The sequence below is a fragment of the Corapipo altera genome, unplaced genomic scaffold, assembly GCF_003945725.1.
Source record: "Corapipo altera isolate COAL_440 unplaced genomic scaffold, ASM394572v1 55, whole genome shotgun sequence".
In the NCBI taxonomy this organism is placed as follows: domain Eukaryota; kingdom Metazoa; phylum Chordata; class Aves; order Passeriformes; family Pipridae; genus Corapipo; species Corapipo altera.
Window position 1 is genome coordinate 5,225,463 of NW_020884882.1, and position 22,532 is coordinate 5,247,994.

The 22,532-nt window shown below is 36.1% G+C and overlaps 1 protein-coding gene across 4 annotated transcripts in view; it reads right to left on the minus strand.

Annotated features, from left to right (window-relative positions):
* The window catches only part of DNAH12 (dynein axonemal heavy chain 12), a 60,636-nt gene that overhangs the window by 9,921 nt on the left and 28,183 nt on the right, over positions 1-22,532 (minus strand). For all 4 annotated transcript variants that reach the window (XR_003527149.1, XM_027640041.1, XM_027640040.1 and 1 more), the window contains 25 exons: positions 21,938-22,089; positions 21,093-21,231; positions 20,839-21,005; positions 19,485-19,740; positions 17,029-17,328; positions 16,243-16,421; positions 14,449-14,641; positions 14,197-14,358; positions 12,656-12,850; positions 11,745-11,878; positions 11,339-11,501; positions 10,822-10,902; positions 10,405-10,581; positions 9,528-9,659; positions 9,218-9,307; positions 8,085-8,225; positions 7,709-7,950; positions 7,219-7,366; positions 6,224-6,369; positions 4,798-5,012; positions 3,661-3,853; positions 2,693-2,885; positions 1,547-1,719; positions 931-1,071; positions 289-447 (listed from right to left, as the gene is read on the minus strand). Coding sequence is in view for 3 of the 4 variants with exons in the window: in XM_027640041.1 (XP_027495842.1) it covers positions 289-447; positions 931-1,071; positions 1,547-1,719; positions 2,693-2,885; positions 3,661-3,853; positions 4,798-5,012; positions 6,224-6,369; positions 7,219-7,366; positions 7,709-7,950; positions 8,085-8,225; positions 9,218-9,307; positions 9,528-9,659; positions 10,405-10,581; positions 10,822-10,902; positions 11,339-11,501; positions 11,745-11,878; positions 12,656-12,850; positions 14,197-14,358; positions 14,449-14,641; positions 16,243-16,421; positions 17,029-17,328; positions 19,485-19,740; positions 20,839-21,005; positions 21,093-21,231; positions 21,938-22,089 (4,271 nt within the window). In the remaining variant the exon portion in view is untranslated. The remainder of the gene's footprint in view (positions 1-288; positions 448-930; positions 1,072-1,546; positions 1,720-2,692; positions 2,886-3,660; positions 3,854-4,797; positions 5,013-6,223; positions 6,370-7,218; positions 7,367-7,708; positions 7,951-8,084; positions 8,226-9,217; positions 9,308-9,527; positions 9,660-10,404; positions 10,582-10,821; positions 10,903-11,338; positions 11,502-11,744; positions 11,879-12,655; positions 12,851-14,196; positions 14,359-14,448; positions 14,642-16,242; positions 16,422-17,028; positions 17,329-19,484; positions 19,741-20,838; positions 21,006-21,092; positions 21,232-21,937; positions 22,090-22,532) is intronic.

Sequence of the window (22,532 nt, forward strand, 5' to 3'; positions counted from 1 at the left end):
ATCCCTTAAAACAGTTTCTCTACCACAGAGACATTCTAAAGGAAAAGTTTCTTTAGGCAATGCCTCAAACAGTTTAGAAAAATAGTTTAATGAAATATATTATAATTAGTGATCTGACTGACTGAAATAAGTGAAGAAAACATAATGGTGAAAAAAGGGGCTGGTTTTACCCTGTTGGCATTCTGGCACTGATTTGGAAAAAACGTATAGCAAACATTTCTTTCAGCATGTTACATACGTGTTGGTCAAAATCAATTAAGGCCAATTCACATCAGTATTTTACTATACCTCAGTCTTTTCATAGCTGGCATTTCACTTGCACGACATAATTCATCCCAGCTCTTGTCTGACAGCCAAGATGGAGCTGGATTTGGATACTCATTCTTGAGACCCACACCCCCAGTTAGTAAGAACATAAACTCTTGACGTTCTATTTCATTATTAGCCCTATATTAAAAAAAAAAGAGAAAAATATATTCAGTAATAGAGATACAATTTTAAATAATATAAACTGTTGTTTAAAATTAATTGCACTTTACTGCCACTTAGTAATGCTTCTACTTCATCACTGCCAAGTCACCACTAACCCATGTCCCCAAGTGCCACATCTACATGGCTTTTAAATCCCTCCAGGGATGATGATTCCACCACTGCCCTGGGCAGCCCATTCTAGGGCTTGACAACCCTTTCGGTGAAGCATTTTTCCAAATATCTGCTTATTTGTTTTTTTAAGAGCACAGTTATTCCTGATTTTTAAAGGCCTTATAGAAAATAATGGGTTCTGGGAATAGAGTAGCTTTATAAATCGGGCCAGGAAGAACGGTCCAGGTACAGACAATACACATTGTAATTAATGGTTAATGTAATTAACCATTTCCATGACACATCATTAGTTTCTGTTACTGAGAGACTATCCCCAAGTGATCTTACATGAGCAGATTGCAGCAGAGCAGAAATGAGAAGAGCAGCTTGTCAGTCTCAAACAGGGAGCGACACACTTGGCAGTACAGATTGTATGTGAAGTGGTCATTCAGGTACTGAAGTCGCTTCTTCAATATTTTGGATTTATTGCTAAAAAGAAAAGAAGGGAGAAACTGAGACTTCAAATTGAAAAAGAGGCAACGAGTTAACAAATCTCAATCTGTTTAGGGCTGTGCAGGATATATTTTAGATCCACGTGCTCCACAAGGGACTTGGATGCCAGTTTCCCCAAAATTTCAATTACAGTTCATGTCTGATAGCACTTTTAAAAGTCCCAAGAAAATAATAAGCTGAAATCAATTTGCTACAGTTAAGTGGTGGCACTCAGTGCTCATTATGGACCCAGAGTACATCCTTTCTGTAAGTCTCTTCTTCAAAATAGTTAAATACAGCACATGCTTACTGTCCATCATTCACTTAAACAGTAACTAAAACCACCAATTACTTCATTAACAAATCCTATTTTGCCTCAAAAGCCTGTGTTTACAGAGGTAAATGGTTTCCAAATGAATAGATAAGAAGAGAATGAAAACACTTCGTTTTCCACCAGGAAGACTCTCTTTACCTGTCATGAATGGAGTGGATGAAGAGGTTGACAAACCAGCTCAGGGAGTACTGGTACATGGGGTCGATGTTGGCCAGGTCAGCGATGGTGAAGAAGAGCACGGCCGAGTGCTGTGCCACGGGCCGATAGGCCTCCCGCGACTCGGCGATCTTCTGCTCCGTTTTCTCTGCAACCTAAATGTCAATAGTAGGGGACAGAGAACAGCTTTCAATATTGTTTGTACAGGGATATTACTACCTAATAACATTACTAAAATAGTTCTATGCAGCACTTTGTAACACCAGAGTAAGGCAACTTCCATGTTGCAGAAGGTGCCGTCAGTAGGTGATGCCCACGCTGGGTTGGCCCCACCACTGCCTGATCCATTTACCTGCTCTACAGGGGGCAATAATGACAACAAAGGAGGCATAACAGTTGCCATGCACCAAAAGTATCAATCTACCTGCAATATTCAAAAATATGACTGATTGTATTTAAACTCTGTATTTAAATACATTTAACAGGTGTTTAAATTGTACTTATTCTACTATAAATCAGCTTTATACAAAAATACTTTGAATATAAAAAAGTATTTCAAAATTTGGCTATCAGACAAATTCTGAGATCGCATTTGATACTCGTTAACAAATATCAGTAAAACAAATATCAGCCTAGAGAAAACACTAATATTTGATTTGTGTAAAATCTATAGTAATTAAAAATGTAAAGAAAAAAATCTGTTTTCTCTCATCAATATTATTTAGCTCTCACTGACTTCAACTGGTATTTTATATATTAAGAATAACAGAAGAATCTTGCATAGCTATATTAGTCTAATCACTGATTACTAATGTCTTCTTTAATACTTTTTTCTTTTAAAAAGTAGATCCTTCCTTTATCTTAACATGTTACCTTAACTTCAGAATTTAATGTTTTTCACTCAGTTCTTAAAGACAGATACAGATGCTTTAAAACATTCAAAATTAATGACTGAAAAAACTACCAGTGAAGATTCTAGCATAGATCCAATTTTATTTCTCTTCACATTTCACAAGTACAGAATTGCTCCTTGTGCTGTGCATCTAACTCAGAGTCCTTCTGCCAGCTGCAAATGTAACATTTAATTTCTAAGTATAGTTAAGGGAAGCACACATACACTCTCCTTACCTGCTGTTTTTTTGTGATCTCATTAGACATTACTTTAGCAGAATCCAAGACCTGGATGGCAGTTTCATCTTCCAGAATATCCCCTTCAGATGAATGTAAAGTTTCTAAAATTTTCTTCTCAATTTCTTTTAGACTCTTTTTATTGGCTGCAGACTGAACGATTAGAGCATTTCTTTCCTCTTCTAAATCTGGTCTAATGAAGAAAAACACAAACCACAAAATCAGTCAATGCTCATCTTCCACTGCCTGCAAAAGAAGCCCATGAAAATGATTCCCTCTTCCTGCAATAAGTAATTGTGAATATTCTCTTCAGTTTAAATAAGACTTTGCTCTTCAACATCTATTTATGATTTGTGAGTAAAGATTTACTTCCATTCAGTCTTTGGAAACAATAGTCTAATCTTTAATGTCCCAGCATTTTGCAAACAACAATCCATCTTACTCTTCCTTTATCATATCTCTGCTGCCTGAAAAAGCACCACAGAATATCCAGAAGCAGTTTACACATCTTTTAACAGAGTTTAGCCCAGTTGCACAGACATGTCTGTACAACACCATACTACCACTCTGTATCTCTGTGAGGGTTCCAATATGACCCATAATCACTTTCAGAGGTACTTTGCATTTATTTCATACAAATTTAAAATAAAATATTCATAATTCTGCATCCTTGTCTGGCAGTTTTGCAAAAACAATAATGATTTGAACTTCAAATAATGTTTGCATAGTTTTCTAATATTCAAGGAGTATTTCAGGAGACAATTGCCATGAAAAAACAATGATTTCACATCTGCTATATTTACCTACCCCATAGTAAACATGACAATCTGGGGTTTTTTTAAAGTTATTACTGAGCAACATTTACACCATGTAAAATTCCTTTTGCTATGCAATAAATTAATCTCTCATATCCTTGGAATTATGGCACAAAGAAATTTAATGGTCATTTGCCATACAGAGAGACTTACCTCTCCTCTGCCACGACAATACCCAGCAATTGGTCTTCAAGTCCCTCTGGTGTTATCATAAAATTCAGTAATAAAACTTTCGTAGCAAGTTCAGGCATATAATGTGGATTTCTTAGTTTTGTGGTAATAAAAAACTTGAAATCACTGGAATATTCAATAACAGACTCACCAAGCCTGATACATTCCATGCCTCCTAAAATTAAGAGGAGAAATGTTAAAAAAACCCCACTTATCTACTCCAACTATTTACAGGAAACCCCCCTGACATTTTCATTAAGTAGAAGCAAACTTTTTGTCAGTGACAAATTTTCTGAAAAGCAAAAATTAATAAACAAATCTGATAATTTGAAAAATTCTCAGCAAATTCAATTGGGCCACATTTTACTCTTAGCAGGTGAAACCAAGTCAATCTGATGACTACTGTACTTTCAATTTGCATATACAAAATAAAACTAGGGATGGTAATAGAGAATTGTGGAATTATTGTCATATATTATATTCTTACAGACTACTCTTTCCTTGAGTTACCTGCCTAAAAAAAGGAGAGGAAACTACCAAAAAAAAAAAAAAAGAGAGAAAAAAAATAAGTGTTTGAGTTTTACTTTCCTTTTTTTTTTTAATTATGAACATGAAAACCAGTAAAGATAAACTATATAAGAAGGAAGGAAAACATATTTGTCTTTATCTGCATTTTTCTGTCATTTTAGAGGAGGAAAACGAAAATTGAAAACCAAATTCATAGCTACTTAGCAAGTGTCAGAGAGAAGAAAGTTGTGCCTTAAGCAAAAGGCCTTGACAGCTTTTCTGGATCTGTACAGCATTTAGCAAATATTATTATAACCCTAAAGCACACGAAAACGAACAAGCAAAACAATTTCACTGACAATGTTCCATTTGAAGAATTTACTTAGTCTCCTATAGTGACAAGGTGGAGGTTTTCACATAAAACCACTATTGTAGTAGAGGGGAATGACAATTAATAAAAAATAAAACTTGAGGCTGCTGTGGAATTCCCCTTCTCTTGCCACAGGCAGCACAAAGTCAGAGAGCACCATGGAAACCATCAGACAGTACCGGAGACTACGAGCTGGACAGGAATGAAATACAATTTAGGGTTCAAAATTCACATTGCTGTACCTTGTTTAAAGGTCTGTTTGAGCAGCAGAGGCTCAAGAGATGGGTCTAGTTCCTCTCCAACGTTTTCCATCAGCAGTGGAGTCCCAAACTGGATGCAGTTCTCCACGGTTCTCATATAATCTGTGTCACTGATCTTGATAACATTCAGACGGTTTTCCTTCTCGAAATTCTTGACCCATTTATTTGCTTGCCCTTGAGGATCAATCATTAATGGCCTAGAACATAGAAGAAAGTTTCTTAGTGCTTGCAGGAGTTTTTCAAAATTTTAAACTTTTTCACATGTTTGCATCAGGCTGTCGAGGAAGAAGTGATACAATTTTGATTATGTTGTTTTAAGAGATCGGTGTAAAATGGATGTGCAGGTGTTTTATCATAATTTGAAAACTAATAGCAGAAATAGTTTCAAAAGTTGCAAAAAATATTTATAACATTTTTTGTAAAATACACATATAATACACATCATGCAGAATTCTTGTAAAATCTTGTTCTGCTTCTCCTCTGGAATTATCAGTATGTAGAATCTATTAATTTTTACATGTTTTGATTTTCTTCCTATATGTTTTTTCACTTAAAAAAAATAAAAATGAACAATTATTTGGAATTTAATCTGAGATGTTGGTATTTCAGCCAATGTAAGACTGGAAATGTAAGCAGGGTGGGGAAAGGTGATAATAATTAATTTTGTAGAATTTGTAAATTTTGTAAATTTGTTCAACATATGCATGTGCTGCTTTTGTCTATATGTATGTATTTTAATTAGTCAGGCATAAAAGATATCAAACACTTCCTCTAACTGCACCTTCAGAGAACTAAGCAATATTCTAAATATGGAATTACACATTGTCAATCTGAAAGTAATCTGAATCTGTCACGAAGACTAATTCTTAAGTGAACATAGATCACAAGAACATTACTAGAAAATTCTATATTCTTATATTTTCACTGAGTGCAGATTATTTGCAGACAGATAACACAAGTTTCATATAATGCAATACATATCATCTTTGAAATAATATTTCAATAGGAATTAAAAAAAAAGTTTTTAAAGGTCCTAAAAGAATTTTTTCTATATAGATGTGAGTTTCCCACCAAAAAAATGCCTATAAAAGATAAAATTCTCATCTGATAACCTTGTAACTGTAAGAACCTGACATGACTGTGGGATCTGGACCCTTCAATGTATATAACCTGAATCCTGTCATTAAACATGTAAAGAATGAGAAATTTGGTGAGAGGAAAGCTTTCAACTACATACACAAATCTCTAAAGTGTTATCCCTCTTACATTTCACAGGAGAGGGATATAAAGATTTCACTCATGTTTTCAATTGCATTGCTCTGTGGAAGCTAGATTGTCTCCAGATATTTAGTTTTCTTTTTCTAAAAAAGGGGAAACTTGTTTGGATTTGAAACAATTTGTCACCTACCAACGTCTTGAATTTTCAACAATGACCCCATTGTCTACAGAAAATGCATCAGTTGGCAAACCAGCAATATTCCAGGCTCTGATTTTGATTGGGTCACCAAGATTCTGACTCAAAGAGAAATCCTCAGAACAAGGGATATTTTTCTCCTGTAAAAGAGAAAAAAAAAAAAAAAGAAAAAAAAAAGAAAACCATATTTCTCTTCATTGTGTGTTTCTTTACATCTTTTATTACATGCCACTTCAATCAAAAGTGACAATATGCATTTCCTTTTATGAGTCCAAAGTAGGTCATGTATAAGCAAAAATCCTGGGAAAAATAAAAACATGGTTTCAATAACTACATTTCTCCACTGAATATTTACTCTCTCTTGATTTGTCCAATTTTTGGTACATTTTACATGTGGGTGTTTTATTATGCAAAGTTTTGACAAGGTATCACCTTAAGAAACTCATACAGAGCTGGAAATCATCTCATGAACGCATCTTTCATTAAATCACTACAGCAATCCAGTGCTGATTTGTTACTGTTTAAAGTCACAATAAGTGACTCCAAATCACTTGATTTATGAATTATGGCATTTGTATAACTATATTGGAACTGTCCCTTTGTAAACAGAATAATCAGCCATTTAATTAACACACAAATAAGTGATGGTGTAAGTTACAGAAATTCTTTTACATTACACATAACTGCATTTTAAATGTAATTCTTTCATTTAAAAGAAAAATACAGAAAACACTGAGATTTTACTTGAACAAGAATCAAGCCTTACAAAGTCCATGATGTGCTCTGACTTCTGACATGCTACTGTAAGTGTAAATGCACTGATTTAATTAAATTCAAATCCAAAGAATATTGGATCAACAGAGTTGATCCCATTGGTCTTAATGAGGTTTACTAGGCTAACGTTAAATAAATGGCAAGGCATTTTTAAGCCTTTTGCAGCAGTCTGAAAAAAAGCAAGCACTTATTTAAATCTAAGATAACCTTCTAACCTGGCACAGTTTGCTCCAATCTTTGGTACATTCTTGTCGAAATGCAGCAGTAAAAGCTCCCAGATATGCTATTACTCCAGCTGATACCAGAACATCACCTGTCAGATTATCATATTCTTCTTGAAGATCTTTTGCAGCTTTATCCCATCTATGACAAGCACAATATAAAGAAAAAAATGGTGCTGAAACCTCCACATTAATGACATTGATGTTAAAACAACTGTTTGTTGTTATTCTTCAACTTCAGGTAGAGAACATGAAAACCTCATTTATGTATTTCATTCTCACGTTGAGGAATTCCTCTACAATTCTCCTGATGTTGCTGCCCATATTTTTACATTACAAACAATTAGGAATATTTCAAGATCCCAAGTATTCTTAAGCACTGCAGTCCACAGACAGATATACAGCATTAAAGGCTCAGAGAATGGAAATTCAAATTCTATTCCTACAGTAGTTGTTAAATCTGACATTTGAACCTTAACCTGACCTTGTTTTCTCTCCACCAAGGCCTCCAATCAACTTCTCTGCTCGTTCCAGTTTTTTGGCACACAGATCAACTTGGAATTCTAAACGAGCCTTTTCTTCAGTCTTCTCAGTGAAGGTTTGTTCCAAAGCAGCCAAACGACCTTCAACTTCTGCAAGTTCTGCCCTCTTCTGATTCAGGAGTGTCATTGTCTCTGCCAAGGACTCCTCAGCCACTCTCAAACGCTCCTTCTTGGGTTCAATCTCCTACTCAGTTACAACAAAGACACAAATGCTCGGAGTATGTTTTTGTAACTTAATATCAAATACAATGCTTAGGGTGAACATACTGAGCAAAGGGAGGCTTCCATAGCACTGAGGGACTGGGATCAAAAACACACCTTTGACACCCTGTGATACACTTCCATTCCCTTAATCCATTTGCATAAACCCTCTGCTGCCGAGGAAGCTTTGGCCACCACTTGTGGATCAAACTCTGGATTAGTCAAGTATTCAGACCGAATCTTCTGCATGACGGCTTCCTGGGTGAGGAAAGGATCAGAGCTCAGCAAAGTCTCGGGGCTGACACTTGGAAATCAAACTGACTGATGGTCATTTCTCTACACAGTGCAATAGGAAAGAATCTTTCAGTATTAACTGTTGGAGAAACCACTGCTAATTCGTTTCTTTTTGTCTTCCTGTTGCTATTTGTGTTTTTTTCCCGTTTTCATCCTAATCCTGTCCTTAGCCTTTATAATTGTGCTTTTACTACATCTTCCATATGGCAGCTCCCTAAGTGCTAGGAGCGTTACAGTCACATGGAAGCCTTATTTTATGCTCTCCCTCATGTAAAATACATTAATTTCATTATTTGCTATCTTTTTCTCAAGACACAACTGTTTGCAGGTTCAGAAGAAACAGAAGGAGACAGCTCTCCATGCCACTTCCAGTAGACTTCTGGAATGCTTTGTAAAAAGATCTTGTAGTCCATAAAGTTTATATGAGCTTAAGAGGATTAGAGAAATTACACAAGAGAGATCCACTGAAAGCTACTAAACACACAGAAACTACATCTAGCTTTGGAAGTCCTTCATTTAAAGTGCCAGAGGCTGGAAGAATGTTTTGAGAAATTATCATATATACTGTTCCCACTCACAGAGTCATAGAATATGGGAAGGGACCCACAAGGATCATTAATTCCATCTCTTGGCTCTGAACAGGACAACATGAAAAATCCCACCATGTGCCTGAGAACGTTGTCCCAGTGTCTCATGAACTCTGGCAGCCTTGGTGCTGTGCCCACTACCCTGGGGAGCCTTCTGAGATGTCACATACAAGGCTCACCCTGAGGAAGTTTGGCTCACTTGCTATGACCACACCCACTCTACAGAGATACCCTATCATGTTATAATGATCCCTGGTGACAACAGAAGTTGACTAGATTGGACAAATGAGGTCTCTAATATAGAATTTTCTATTTTTTTTTCCCTGCAAGAAGGTGTTTAAGTGGTAACAATCACTGAAAAAGCCTTACCGGAAGAGGGCTCTCAGAACAGTTTTTCAGCTCCCTTAAGAAATTGATGTTGCCAAGCATTTTCTGGCTCACAGTCCAGTAATCCAAAATCTACAGAACACAGTAGGAAATACATGAGTTAAGCAAATTAAATGTGTTCTCTTGGCACATTACAAAATTTGGAAAACAGGGAATTCTGAAAGTTTTCAGTAGAATGATGGACAGAGGCCACAAGTAGTTATCTACTTTAATGGACCTTGGGGGATCCTGTCTATTGGACAAGTGTTGGGAAGAACATGAATTACATTTTTATTTCTAACTGCCATTTTACCTTGCCTCCAGCCCCTGAAGGATTTGGAATTTTCTCAGGTTTTTTTCCCATTATGACACAGACAGCAGCCATGACAAGTTTGACACCAGATGGAGGATTTTTCATTGTTTTGACAACTGCTATATCAGAAGGCTAAAATAAAAAATACATGTGGAAAATTATAACAAATATTATGCCTTTCTCACCACTCAATAAATGAACTGAGAGAAACAAAGAGGAATTATAACACCATTACCAATGAATGTAACTGGTAATAGAGGACTTTTAGAAAGGATGAGACAGTGTGAGCATAAAATTAACAATATCCATCAACGTATACTATGCATCAATGCGTCCTATCCTACAATTAAATAAAGTTAGGTTTTAAAAAGTCCATGTCAGAATATTTTTGATACACTTCTGTGCCATCTAAGACATCTTGTATTCTTCTAAACTACTACTAAAATATCTCTCACTTTACTAAATTCCTGCAGGACTTTCTCAACAATACAGCTTTCTGATCTTATCTAAGTCATGACAAGGACAAAACCTTTAAACCAAAGACCCAGAGAATTCTTAGTCACAAACAAATGCTGTGACACTGGTGGTCAACACTAGCTCAGTTGAAAGAGGAAATTCGGCAGATAACACTGTTGGTCATCTCAGGTTTTGGTTACTTTTCCCAAAAGTGGGCTTTTCTTCAAATAAACAGTTTTTTAAATGCTCAATAGTCTGAGTACATAACAGGAAATGGGCTGAGCAACGACTGTACAAGGCCTTTCCTTTGCCAAAATTGAGGAAATGTAACACTTTAATTGTTTTCATTTAGTGCAATCATTCTCAAATAAATGGAAGACTTAAATAACACTTTCAAACGCTGAAGTTTAGGTCAGCTTGCCTTCAAAGTGTCAAGAGCACCAATTGCAGCCTCCAGGACAGGTATTGCCTGTGCCAGGTCACTCTCACATTCATTTTTCAATGTCTGAGCTTCTTCAGCTTTTTCTGTAGCAATTTCTTCATCTACTTTCACAACTTTTCTTTTTTCTTCTACTTCTGCAGATTCTACTTCTATTATCTGAGGAAAAAAACCCATATGAGTAGGTTTTATGTTGTATCTTAGAGTAAGAATGTAATTTTCTTTTGGTTCTAAGGATATAACCATAAATAACGGCAAGTTTCACAATACTGGAAACTCTTTTAAACAAGAACTGAGATTAAAAGCCTCAACTTTTACTTCCTGAAAGTCACATATCAGTGACATCAGTACACACATACTTACATTAAAAGCCACAAAGTTCTATTTGTATAAGTCTACCTTCATCATTTTTGCGTTTTCCACTTTAGCCTCTTCCAGTTTGGGCTGCAGCTGAACTAGTTCTTGTCTCATCTCAGCAACCTATGCATATGCAAAAGGATCAGGTAGGATTCAGAAAGGTCAAGTACCATTTCCAGGAATTTCTGTAAGACCTAGATTTTACTTAACGACTAATTTATTGACAGAAGGATGTAAAAGGTTCGAATCAAAACATTTCTGAGACTTATTTTTACCTCATACGTACGACATCTGATTCTAAGAACTATGTTCACTAATAGTCACCTGTTAACCATCTAGGAAAGAGAAGCTCTGTTCATTTACTGCTTAGCAATATATGCTTAGAGATGTATGGCTTTTAGCACAAGGAAAGAAAAGGCAAAATACATTTTTTACAGTTTCACTGTTGAAGATTAAGTTAAACAAAATCTGAAGTTACACTTTTGACTGACTTCCCCAGGAAAAGACCTGCATTTGACAAACATTTTCTATTTTCAGTTCCATATTTGTCCTACCTCACCTGTAACTCAGCAAAAGCTAGTTTTTCTAGTCCATTCACATATTTTTTCTTGGCTTTCATTACACTGTCTCGTTTCTCAGTAAGAAGTCTCTGAAATGCAGCAATAAGCTCAAGATAAGAAGTAGGAGTAACATAATTGTGGCGTCCCAGACTTCGCAAGAACCTATTAAAAAAAATAAAAAGCTAAGAGTAACTTTAAGTTTTGATTTACTCTTTTAGTTTATTGGTGGCAAAGTTATGTAACTGTTTGTTGAATAATAAGAATAAACAATTTCAACAATTTTATATGATGTCTTTATGCAGGCAGATAGTTATGATAACTTTTAATATAGAAATGAGTGGTAATTAAACTCGATCATCCACTATTTTATTGATTAATGGTTGTTTTCAAAAGAAACAGACTGACCTTTCAGAGAGTGCCAAAACTGAAGTATGAAAGTATTTACAGATGGGCACAACTCCCTGACGCTCAGTGTCTGTGAGCTCGAGTGTTTCTAAGAACTTACTGGCCACACGCTCAAGGGCATCTTCAGGCCATGGCTGAGGGAGAAGTAAGGAGAAAAGAATTTTTAGAATTCAACTGTTGGCAGTCTTCATACTTTAAAATCAATTTTTACCATTCAAAACACCAGAATGAGACACACTAGTCCCAGCTGTATCTGAAGAATAATGAACTGATACAAGAGTTAGCTCCTTGCAATATTTTCTGGCATCTCCAGGCTGACGTTCCAGCTCAAAGCTACACAGTGTCATTCTATCCAATCATTTCTGTATCTGTTGTCATCCTTTGGCAGAAAAATCAATTGACATCAACACTGGGCAAAGCTCTAGAGCTGACTGTGCTTTAGTGAGAGCAATACTGCTTGCAGTAAGGATCTCTAACTACAGGAACTCTCCAAGTTTTATTCTGCTATAATAGATCTACAAATAAACAGTAGGATTTGTATTTGTTACTCATTCCTACAATGTATGATCTGCTTAACAGGCAGCAGCAATTAAGATCATTTTACAGTCACCCTGAAATGGTTTCACCAACCCTTTAAAACATACACATTATGTAGTAAAATGACAAATTACCATCACGAAACTAAGAAACTTGTAGTAGTAAAATCTAAGTTTATTTAGTTGCAGAAACGTTGAGATCACACATCAAGGAGTTCCCAAAAAACTACAGGAAATGCCTACGATTTTAAAATCCTGAAAAACAAGGAGCACTTCTACAAAGAAGACAAAAGAAAGTCTAATGGGTGTAAAAATATAGACTGTTAGAAAATGGAAGCAGCTTCTTGAGGAAACAATACAAATATTTTCCCATACCTGGAACCAATCAATGGTACAGCAATTGATGAGTGATGGGAACTGCCTCAGCCGGTTGCGGAAGGCGTCTCCGATGGGGCTGAATGCCACCACAATGTGGAGGTTTTCTTTGCAGAAGTTCACAAAATATGCAAACAAGGCCAAGGGACTGAAGTCTTCACCTTTGCTGTCAGTCTGAACTACTGCACGAACACCCTTAGGGATAATGCAGAGCACAAAAAATGTTCTATCATTTCTCATTAAGTCCATCTGAAGTCCTATAGTAATCCTGTTAGTGACAGCATCACCATGAAATCAAATTTTTTATTATAAATGAAACAGGTAAAATAAAACAGAAAACCAGAAAAAGCAGTAAATACTCCCTGAGAATAGATTTATCTGTGACCCTGACAACTCACTCTAGAAATGATCATATCTACTGCCTTGGAGCAACTGAGAATAGGTCAGAACAAAACCAAAAAATCCATCCCAAGATGAGTTTCAGATGGACAAGACAGGCTAAGATGAGACAGAGGTTTAAGACACATTCTGAAAAATCAAAATGCATGATTAGCTCCCTGACGAAATAAACCCCCAAAGCTTTCAATTATAAATAATAACGTTTTTAGCTTTAATATTATATTAAAATAATCTGTAATTACCTAACTGGAGAGAAAGATTTAAATTTCAAACATCAAAACATACTCCATTAATTCATTTACCATAAACAGTAATCTCTCAAAACAAGAAGAAACCTGAATATTTGAAATTAAAATCTACTTCATAGATATTATCCTCAATTAATTAACAATCCTTGAAGCCCTAAAACTCAAATTACTCTTCCACAGAGGCATGTATACTTTACATGTATACTTTACATAAGATTAAAATAAATGACAAAAATGAGTTTAATAACAATAGAGTTAAAGTGGAATTATTTTGATGGAGTAGATTTAAATGAGTAAAAACCAGCTTTGCTACTGCTGGCATGTTATGGGTAGCTACTAAGTTCTAGATAAATCCACTGAATATGTTAATAAAAATTATTTTTTTTTTAATTTTCCTGAGTACATTGCATCTTTACTTCTGAGCCTAACTTCATGGAGCACCTTTGCCCAACTTCTCTCTGAGTAGAAGTGTCAAGACTACGACATTCTAAGAGAGCCCTGCTGCCCTAATCAGTAAAGAGTCCACTGACAAAGGCAGGCCATGTTTTCTTATAAAAATGTCTTTGCCCTGAACTGTCTAATGAAAACATTATGATGTATATTCTTCTCCTGCACAATACACTACAAAAATAAATATGGCCACAGGGTATTAGTGAAAAATGCAAGTTCTCTACAAGCACAGCTTAATGGGTTTGTAAACAGAATGCCAGGGCAGACTAAAGTTATTGGTTGGCATAAAGTACTCCATAAGATTACTAATTTATCCAAGACCTTGATTTATCCAAGGTCTCAAAAAGAAGTCAGAATTAGGTGCAAATATCCCAAAGCCATGCTTCACACTAAACTGACAAAATAGCTGAAAAGGGAGGTGAAATAAAGACTTTCTAAGGATACCTCTGTAATTTCTTGTTTTTCATCTGCTGCAAAAAGATTGGGTACCTCCCCAGTGTTGAGGACACTGTCAACATCTTCTAAAAAGCTTTCTTCTTTAATTTGTGCATCTGTGATTAGAAATACAGTTTTCAAGCCTTTTACACCTGCACTCTTCAGGAGTCTCTGAAAACACACGACAGTTAAAACATTGTACATTCCAAAACAGCTTTCCTCAAAATTGAGGTAAAATGTAGACAGGTTATTAATACTCACTTTCAGATCTTCTCTCCACTCATTTGTACCATAGGTCTTAGAAATCTCTGGTTGAAAAACCCACATTCTTGCCATGAATGCTGCCAGACGAGTCAAGGACTGCCGGCCACTCCCTCCCATTCCAACCAACAGGGCATTGCCCCCTGGCTGCTTCAGGACACGGCTTATCCGGGACAGATGTTCCAACATGTACCTACATTTGAAATGTGCCTATTACCAGAATGGCACAAACACATTTACATTTATGCACCTACAAAGCTGTGAAACAAATAAAGAAGTAGCATCTCCAAAAGAAATTTCTTAATGTGGGGTGGGGGGAAGCTGAGAGGAAGAAGAAAAAAGAGAGTGGGTAGGTACCACAAAATAAAATAAAACCAACGATTTTTCTATTATACAAATATCAGTCTTCAGCTAAATTACTACAAATTACTAAATGGAATAGGCAGTGGTAAGAACAGGAACACTATAAAGATAAATGCAACAAAGGAAACAAAAATCAGTAATTCTCTACTTCAAAATCATAGCAGTATTGCCAATTTTAACTTTCTTTAGTATAACAGTTTAAAGATCTTTTTAAAGTAACCACTGGGGGAAAATGGGTTACATCAACAAACATCTCCATTCCCTCTCCCTCTGACAGTGTTTTATAACTTATACATGAATAGATATTGGAACAACATCTTCAGAAAGCAGGACCTGCACATACTGAGAGTCCTTGTGGAAATACAAGCACAGGTTACCAGGGAATGTGCAGGAAGGTCTACAGGACATCACCTGCTGAAGCACAGGGCATGGGGGAATTAAAGTAAGCTGAGTAGAAATTTAAAATGGTTTAAAAAACACTTGCAAGCATTTCAAGAAAGATAAATTCTTGTTTATTCTTACTGGTTAGAAAAATAAAGAATCAAATTCAGATGTTATTAATGAGATTGAACTCTAAGGCTACAGTCAAACATGTTCTCCTGGTTGCTATTCAGTGAGGTCACTGGGACATTGCTTCTACACTCAGGAACTGGCCTCTGATCAGAGGCTGCCAGCTCTTCAAACTCCCAGCCTAGCTGGATATACAGGTACTCATAAATCCAGCTTGACAAAATGACCTAGACTAAAATAAGCTGCTATTAGAAGAGTTTAAATTAATCCTAATCACATTTACAAAGTATCTCTGCATGTCAAGTCACGCTGGCAAACAGGAAGAGGCAGCAATCTCCAGCAATGGGGAGGAGAAGGATTTGTGACCTCCTGATCCGTCTTGGTTGTAGCTCTGCCTGATCACAAGTTAAGGTGACAACAGGGGCCTGCAGAGTCTAGAATTCCCCAGGATTAGCTGCAGCACCAGCTGGGTACGTGCCAAACGTGGGGCAGGGCTGTGCTGCATAACAACAGAGCAGACAGAGCCATGACTGTGCCACATCCTGCTCCTAGAATCCTTGTCTCTGGGAAATGAAAGGCCAGTGGCTGCAGGGAAAGCTGACATCCAACTTTGCTGGTAACAAAGGCCTAGCAGAAGTACAGCACCCACCTGATTCGGTGCACAATGTTTCTGTAACAACTAAAGAAAATATTCAAATCCCCTCCTTAGAAGAAAATTTTCTCATTATTTATTTTCAGGTAGAAAAAGCAGAGCCGTAAGAGTAAAATCAGTTTACTTTCATCCAAAAAGGTGTAACACCATAAACAGTTTTATGGATGCATTAAGGGGAGGAGACTTACCAAAAACCACAGTCCACAAAATTGAATATACTGAATAATCAACTACTCCTTAAAGCTCTTAATAATACAGATCACACACACCTGAAAACAACAAGGTTCATTCTTGTTTTCTGGGTTTGATTATATTCATCCAGACACTGCTCCACAACTTCACCAAACTCCTCAATGCTTGGAACCTCAATATAAAGTCTTTCATCTCCCTCAAGTTCTGGAACCATGTAGTCACCAAAGCACAAACTTCTCATGTTTTCTTCTGTTACCTATGGTAAATATGCAGCAAATTATGAAGTGAAGTTAAATATTTAATTCCTCATTGGAATTTTAGGAAACAAAGGAGATTTTAGACAAATACTCCAAACACAAGAAAAAGCACTCCAGAATATTTTGACTCATTGAAAACACCCACCTAAAAATTCTTAATTTGTTCTTGGGAAACAATTGGCTCAAATAGTCACTAACAATCTCATAATCATGAGCTTCAGAGTACATCAAATTTATACAGATGTATATTATGAAATGGGCAACTAAGACCACAAAGTCATTTCTTCTATACACCAATGAAATTACAGGGGAAGAAAAAAAATGAAGAAGAGAAAAAAGGAAGAGAAGGCATAAAATATAACATGATTATATGACATAATCACAGAATGCTGTTTGCCACACAGTAACTCAGTCACAAGCTAAATTTAAAGAGAGAATGTCTCCTTCTGCTGTAAATTAGGTCTCTGGAAGTCCATTTAAGAGTATCAAGAGAATCAGACTTCCAAGCACATTCGATCCAAAATTTCACCTGTGACTGAGGAACTTTCTAGTCCTAAATTTGTAAGAAAAGCAATCATTTTGCCACAGGTTAAATGTGATACTCACAGGTGCCTTTCCTTGCTTCAGGTGTGCAAAAACTGAATCAAATGTTTCTTTGAAGTGTTCTTTCACAATATTTGTCACTAGATTGAACAACCAGGCTCTATCATCATCTTCCACCAGACGGTCATAGAAGACACGGAACACCTCATGGACAAACAGCCGAATCATGACACGTTTGTTTTCCACGGAATTTTTCTTAATGAGCAAACAGCCATGGATAACACGGGAAAAGTCACGCAGGTTGAATGTATAATGAGATTTGGCTGGTGTGGGCAAAAGATTTTTGATGGCTTTCTTGTACACCTTCAGATAATAACAACAAAGAACAACAAAATCAACAAAACAGTAACAGTGACTATGTTATTATAATAGTTCTTAAATGTCTTCTAAAATTTTATTTCTCCAAGATATACATTTCATACTTAAATCTGAATGAAATCTGATGATCTCCAAGTCCTCTCTGAATAAATCAGATGTACCTCATGCAGTTCTGGAACCTCCCTGTGCTACCAACCTAAATTTTCAAATGGGAAAACCAATTGTAGCGAGTACAAAGAAATCAGTCCTAGGACCAGGAAGACCACTCAGATTTCTTGACTTCCTTTAGCTGTGTGATGTCCTCCTTCAAGCAAAGTATTAAATGACATGTAATGGTAACTTCCTAGATTTTCACTTGTTCAAATCTATTGTTTGCACATCTACAAATTACTCAAAATGAAATAGAGTCAATAAAAAAGTTGAGGGAATAGGTAGATGAAGAAAAGTGTCCTATGTTTTGCCCTAATTTGGAACACGTCAGCTGTTGTTAGCTCATGTTGTTATGACAGAAATAGTGTAATTTCTCACTACATTGAACATAAATAACATGCTGAGGTGAATACTGAGAGAGGGAACATTTAATCTGTCTATATGTACTCAAAGGTGAAGACACCTATCAAACATTAGCTTGTTAAAAAAAAAATCACAGCAAAAATCAAGTTTTACAGGCTTGACTATATCCATTGTACTGCATACACATTTCACCTGCTGTCCCATGTCCAAAGCCAATTCCAAAGCTCAGTTCTTCTATCACATACTTTAGTCCTAGGAGTTGGAAAGTGCTCCTTACCAGAATGAAAATCCATGTTAGAACAGATTCTCTAGCAGGCAAATGCATAAGAGTCTAACAGCATAAACTAATTCTGATGCAGCCTGATGAGAAACACGTGTCTGACTGTGTCAAAAGACAACACTCTCAAATTGATCCAAGATGGATCCTGACAAAATGGAATGTTCTGAATATGTAGTCAAATGCATTCAAATCACTAGTAGCTGCTACTATAATTTTCGGTTTAATGATGCAAAACTTGCAAATTTCTTGTGAATTACTTTCTTGTTTGTTTTGGAAGGATTAACTGAACTGACAGGGATGTCTAGTGGCAGTAGTCAGTCAGCCTTGTGATTGATTTATACACAGAATGTACTATCTAATGATATTTCTCAAATACCAGCTCTGCAAGACCTTGGAACGAGATGGATTTGGTCTTGAGTACGTCCCTGGGATAAGTAGAACAAGTGAGGCCTCAGTTCTGCAGCAGCAGGAAGTCACAGCATCTGTGAAACTGGAGCCATTTGATCTTGCCTTTGAGGCTGACGAGATTTTCTGTCAGAATTTTTCAGTGGTCAAGTATTAGTCACCTAATGCCTTTCCATGGAGGATACCTATGGCAGGCAACAGATCTGTTCACAGTGATACTGCTTTCTGCTACACAATGTGCCAGCAGAGCTGGACTTTGATATTGTGTCTGTAAGTTAAACACTCCTTTGCAAAAATGTCCCAAATTGCCATTCCTTTTTTATGCACGTGGTACATTGCAAATGAGATACTCACTAAAATTTGTAATATGGAACTTCACAAATCATTTAGAAATTCCATACAGCTGGGCCTAATGGTTTTCCATTCAACAACACTTCTGTGACATTCTGGCACACTGGAGTCAGACCCATAAAATCTGCATGGTCATGCCAACATCCTCAGCCTGCTGTGATGTGCCCACCATTAATGTAAAAACTGAGAGAGGAAGTAGGAAAGTGGAGAGGGTGCTTTCTTCATTCTTGGTCTCTCTGAGAAGGAATTTTGGAAGGGTTGCAACTGATACTTTCATTTTCACTTTGCATGTGACAGCTTCCAGTGCCTGTCAGGCCCCAGAGAGATTCCAGTCTCACCTGCATGACATTATGTGGTGCAAGTACCACAGAACCCACTTTAACACAAATTCAAAGACCATATTCTAGAATCAGAAGGTTACTATGATAATAAATACTAAGACAACTTTGTCAAGGCAGATGAGGCTGTGTGTTAAAAAGAATAATGAACAAAATACTTCAAATCTCTGCTTCACCAACTAAATTATTATAGAGCCAAAGGAACTGTAATGAACAAATTGAAGGAAATTTCCTATATGGCATTTGCCTCTTACCTCTAAGGTGGCAGTGACAATTTGATTCCCAATTGTGGAGAAGTCAGAAGGGAAGTCATTAGTCCTTAGGTAAAGAGCTACCACGGTGGAGAAGATGCGGATCATGGTTTCATCGCTGAAAGAATTAATGGTGCAAATGTTGAAGTGCCGCAAAAACCGAGGAGTGATGGGATTCCTGCCCCCACCTGGAGGGCCCATGGCAGCCAGTAACTGGATGTCCACAAGGGTGATTTTGGAGGTGTCCTTTAAATCATACCTTTAAAATGAAATGCAATGCAATGAGGCATTTAGGTACTGATATAACACCTTTGGTACAGGTCAGATGCTTTGATATTACAGAAGCGCTCTCTGCAGGCATAACAGAGGTAATTAAAAATATTTTAAAAATAGAGTATGGACTGTGTAATATTACAGATATTTCTATATATTTTGTATTTAGAAAAAAAATCTTCCCTCACCAAGAAACCAAAGAACAACTAGTCCTTTAACTGTGTGCCAGTTAATCTCAACATATCAAATGCTGACCTGAAAGATTATTTGTTTAAACTGGGTTACATAAAACCTGATATGAAATTTTGACATGAATATTAAAACTGTAATGTGGCAAGAGAGAATATCCCTATTTGAGAGTAACAGATATCTGAGCAGTGCCTGGAATTGCAAGAGTAACTGAGAAGTGCCTGGAATGATAGAATAATCCAGACTGGAAGGAACCTCAGGAGACCACCTGCTCCAATCTTCCAATTTAAGCAAAGCCAAAAACCTCAAGAGTAAGGAAGACCTTCAGCTTATTTTATTTCATGCCTATTACCAGAGTTGATTTCACTCTTAACTTAAAAAAATATTTTGAGATCTTGTGGAAAAAAAAATTGATGACTAACAGAATCATGGATGATAGGAAAAACCAATGTAAGGATTAAAATAAAAAATTTTATATAAACTGCATATATATATATGTATAGAAAACTGCTAACTCACTCTAAGGAGCAAGAGAAAGGAAAAGAACAAGAAACTGCACTAGAAAAATAAAAACAATTAAAAACACAGACATAAAAAATAAAATCAAGGTGTAAATGAAAAATTTATTTAATATATCCTAATGCCGCTGAAGGTCAGCAGGAAAACATTTTAAAAAACTCAAAACAAAATTGACAATCAATTTCCTAAAATGAGAAGTCCTTAGACAGTAATATACAAGTTGCTTCAACTTTAAATAATGTATTTTTATATAAACTAAATCTATCCTAACATTTACAAACCACTACAGAAAAGTTTTGAAAATAAAATTCAAGGGAATAAATAATTATAACAGCAAATGCAGCAACAAATTTTCAATTGTATTTCAAATAATTACCAAAATCCATGGTCAGAGAACTGTCTTAAAAGTTCTATAGGAGGCTGTGCCCCATACTTCTCCAAAGCAGGCATGTTCATGTCATCTACAAAAATAATGCACTTTTTTCCCATTGGAGGGCCAAAGACTCCTTTGCGCCTCTTGTCCAGCCTGGCCATGATAATGTTCTAGAATGCAAACAGGAATATCAAAAACATAGATTAAATATTCACATACTTAATCTTTTTGAAACTTAAATTATCTGTTCTACTAACCTGGGTCTGGTTGGCACTGGTTCGAGCCGAAAAGTTAATGAAGAAGGGAAAGTAGAGCTCCCTTTCCAAGTTGTTCATTAACTTGTCCTTGACATACACAGACTTCCCAGTACCTGTTGGTCCCACTAGGAGCAGTGGTCTGCACAAAGAGAGGGAGAAGGCACAGGAACTGCAGAAACCTAACATTGCAAACTAAGTGCAATTAGAAGTCAAAGGTTTTACTAACTTGCCCTTTTTGTTCTAACTCTAAAAGCATGACATGCCTAAAGAAGAAACTAAAGAGTTTTAACATACCCATTAAACCCTTTCATAATTTTAATTTGCTTCCACCATTAAGACAATGAGAAGCGAAAGAAACATTTCTCATTCCCTCATTCTGCTGGTGGTGGAGTACATGAACATACATGGCAGTTAAATTTCTCCTGACAGGTTTTGCATTAGTCCAAACTTCATAAAGCTTTCAGCTTTTGAATTTAACCTCAGGTTGTCTTTTATTTCACTCTCTTACATGACCTCACCATGGCTAATATAACTGCTTTTTATATGATTAATCAAAGGAAAAAATTAAAATACGTATTTCTCTACCAAAGAAGAAAGAGGGTACAAAACCTCTCTGGGTTGTCCTAACATCATCATCAGAATGAGAAGACTAAAATGAAATAATAAGGTTTCATAAAAATACCAAAACCAGACTTTAAGGCAAATTGTATTGTTTGCAGTAATGTCTATTTTTAAAAGGCCAAATAAACTTTGAGGGTTTGATAAAAACAACAATTCAAGGGAAAGAATAAGAGATATTTCTACCCATGACCAATACTTCAGAAATTTGCATTAAAGCAACTCACTTTCCATGGGTAATGAAGAGCTCTAACAAATAGGTATATCGAACTGTGTCCATAGTTGGGACTATAATATCTTGAATCTTCACATTTTTATCACTGTGACTAATTTGTTCAATAAATGCATTCCAATGAACCCAACTTCCTTTGCCTTTCAGCTAGGAAGAAACACAGGTGTAAAATAGATTGGTGTTATACATATGAAGGGTTTTCTCTACTTTTGAAAAATTAAAATAATGAATTTTAATAAATTAGTGAATGTTCAATGTTTCAGAGGTTCATACATTTAGTTTGTTTTACCTCAGCAAAAGAATACTTTCAGGTGTTAAAGTACATACCTAGACTCAGACTCGTTTCTTTTCTTAAAAGTTTTGTTCAGCAAAACCAACCAACCAATCAACCCCACACAGAAAACCACAACAAAAACCAAGAGAAGAACATTTCTAATAGATACTACAAACAAAATTGTAACATAGGCAAACTGCCTATAGGCTTAATATCCTGCTTTCCCTCTGGACAGTCCCCATTATTCCTTCTAAATGAAAGCAGATTTGAGGTTGCCAACTTTGCTTTAGAAATATAACGTGGCACTTTTACAAAT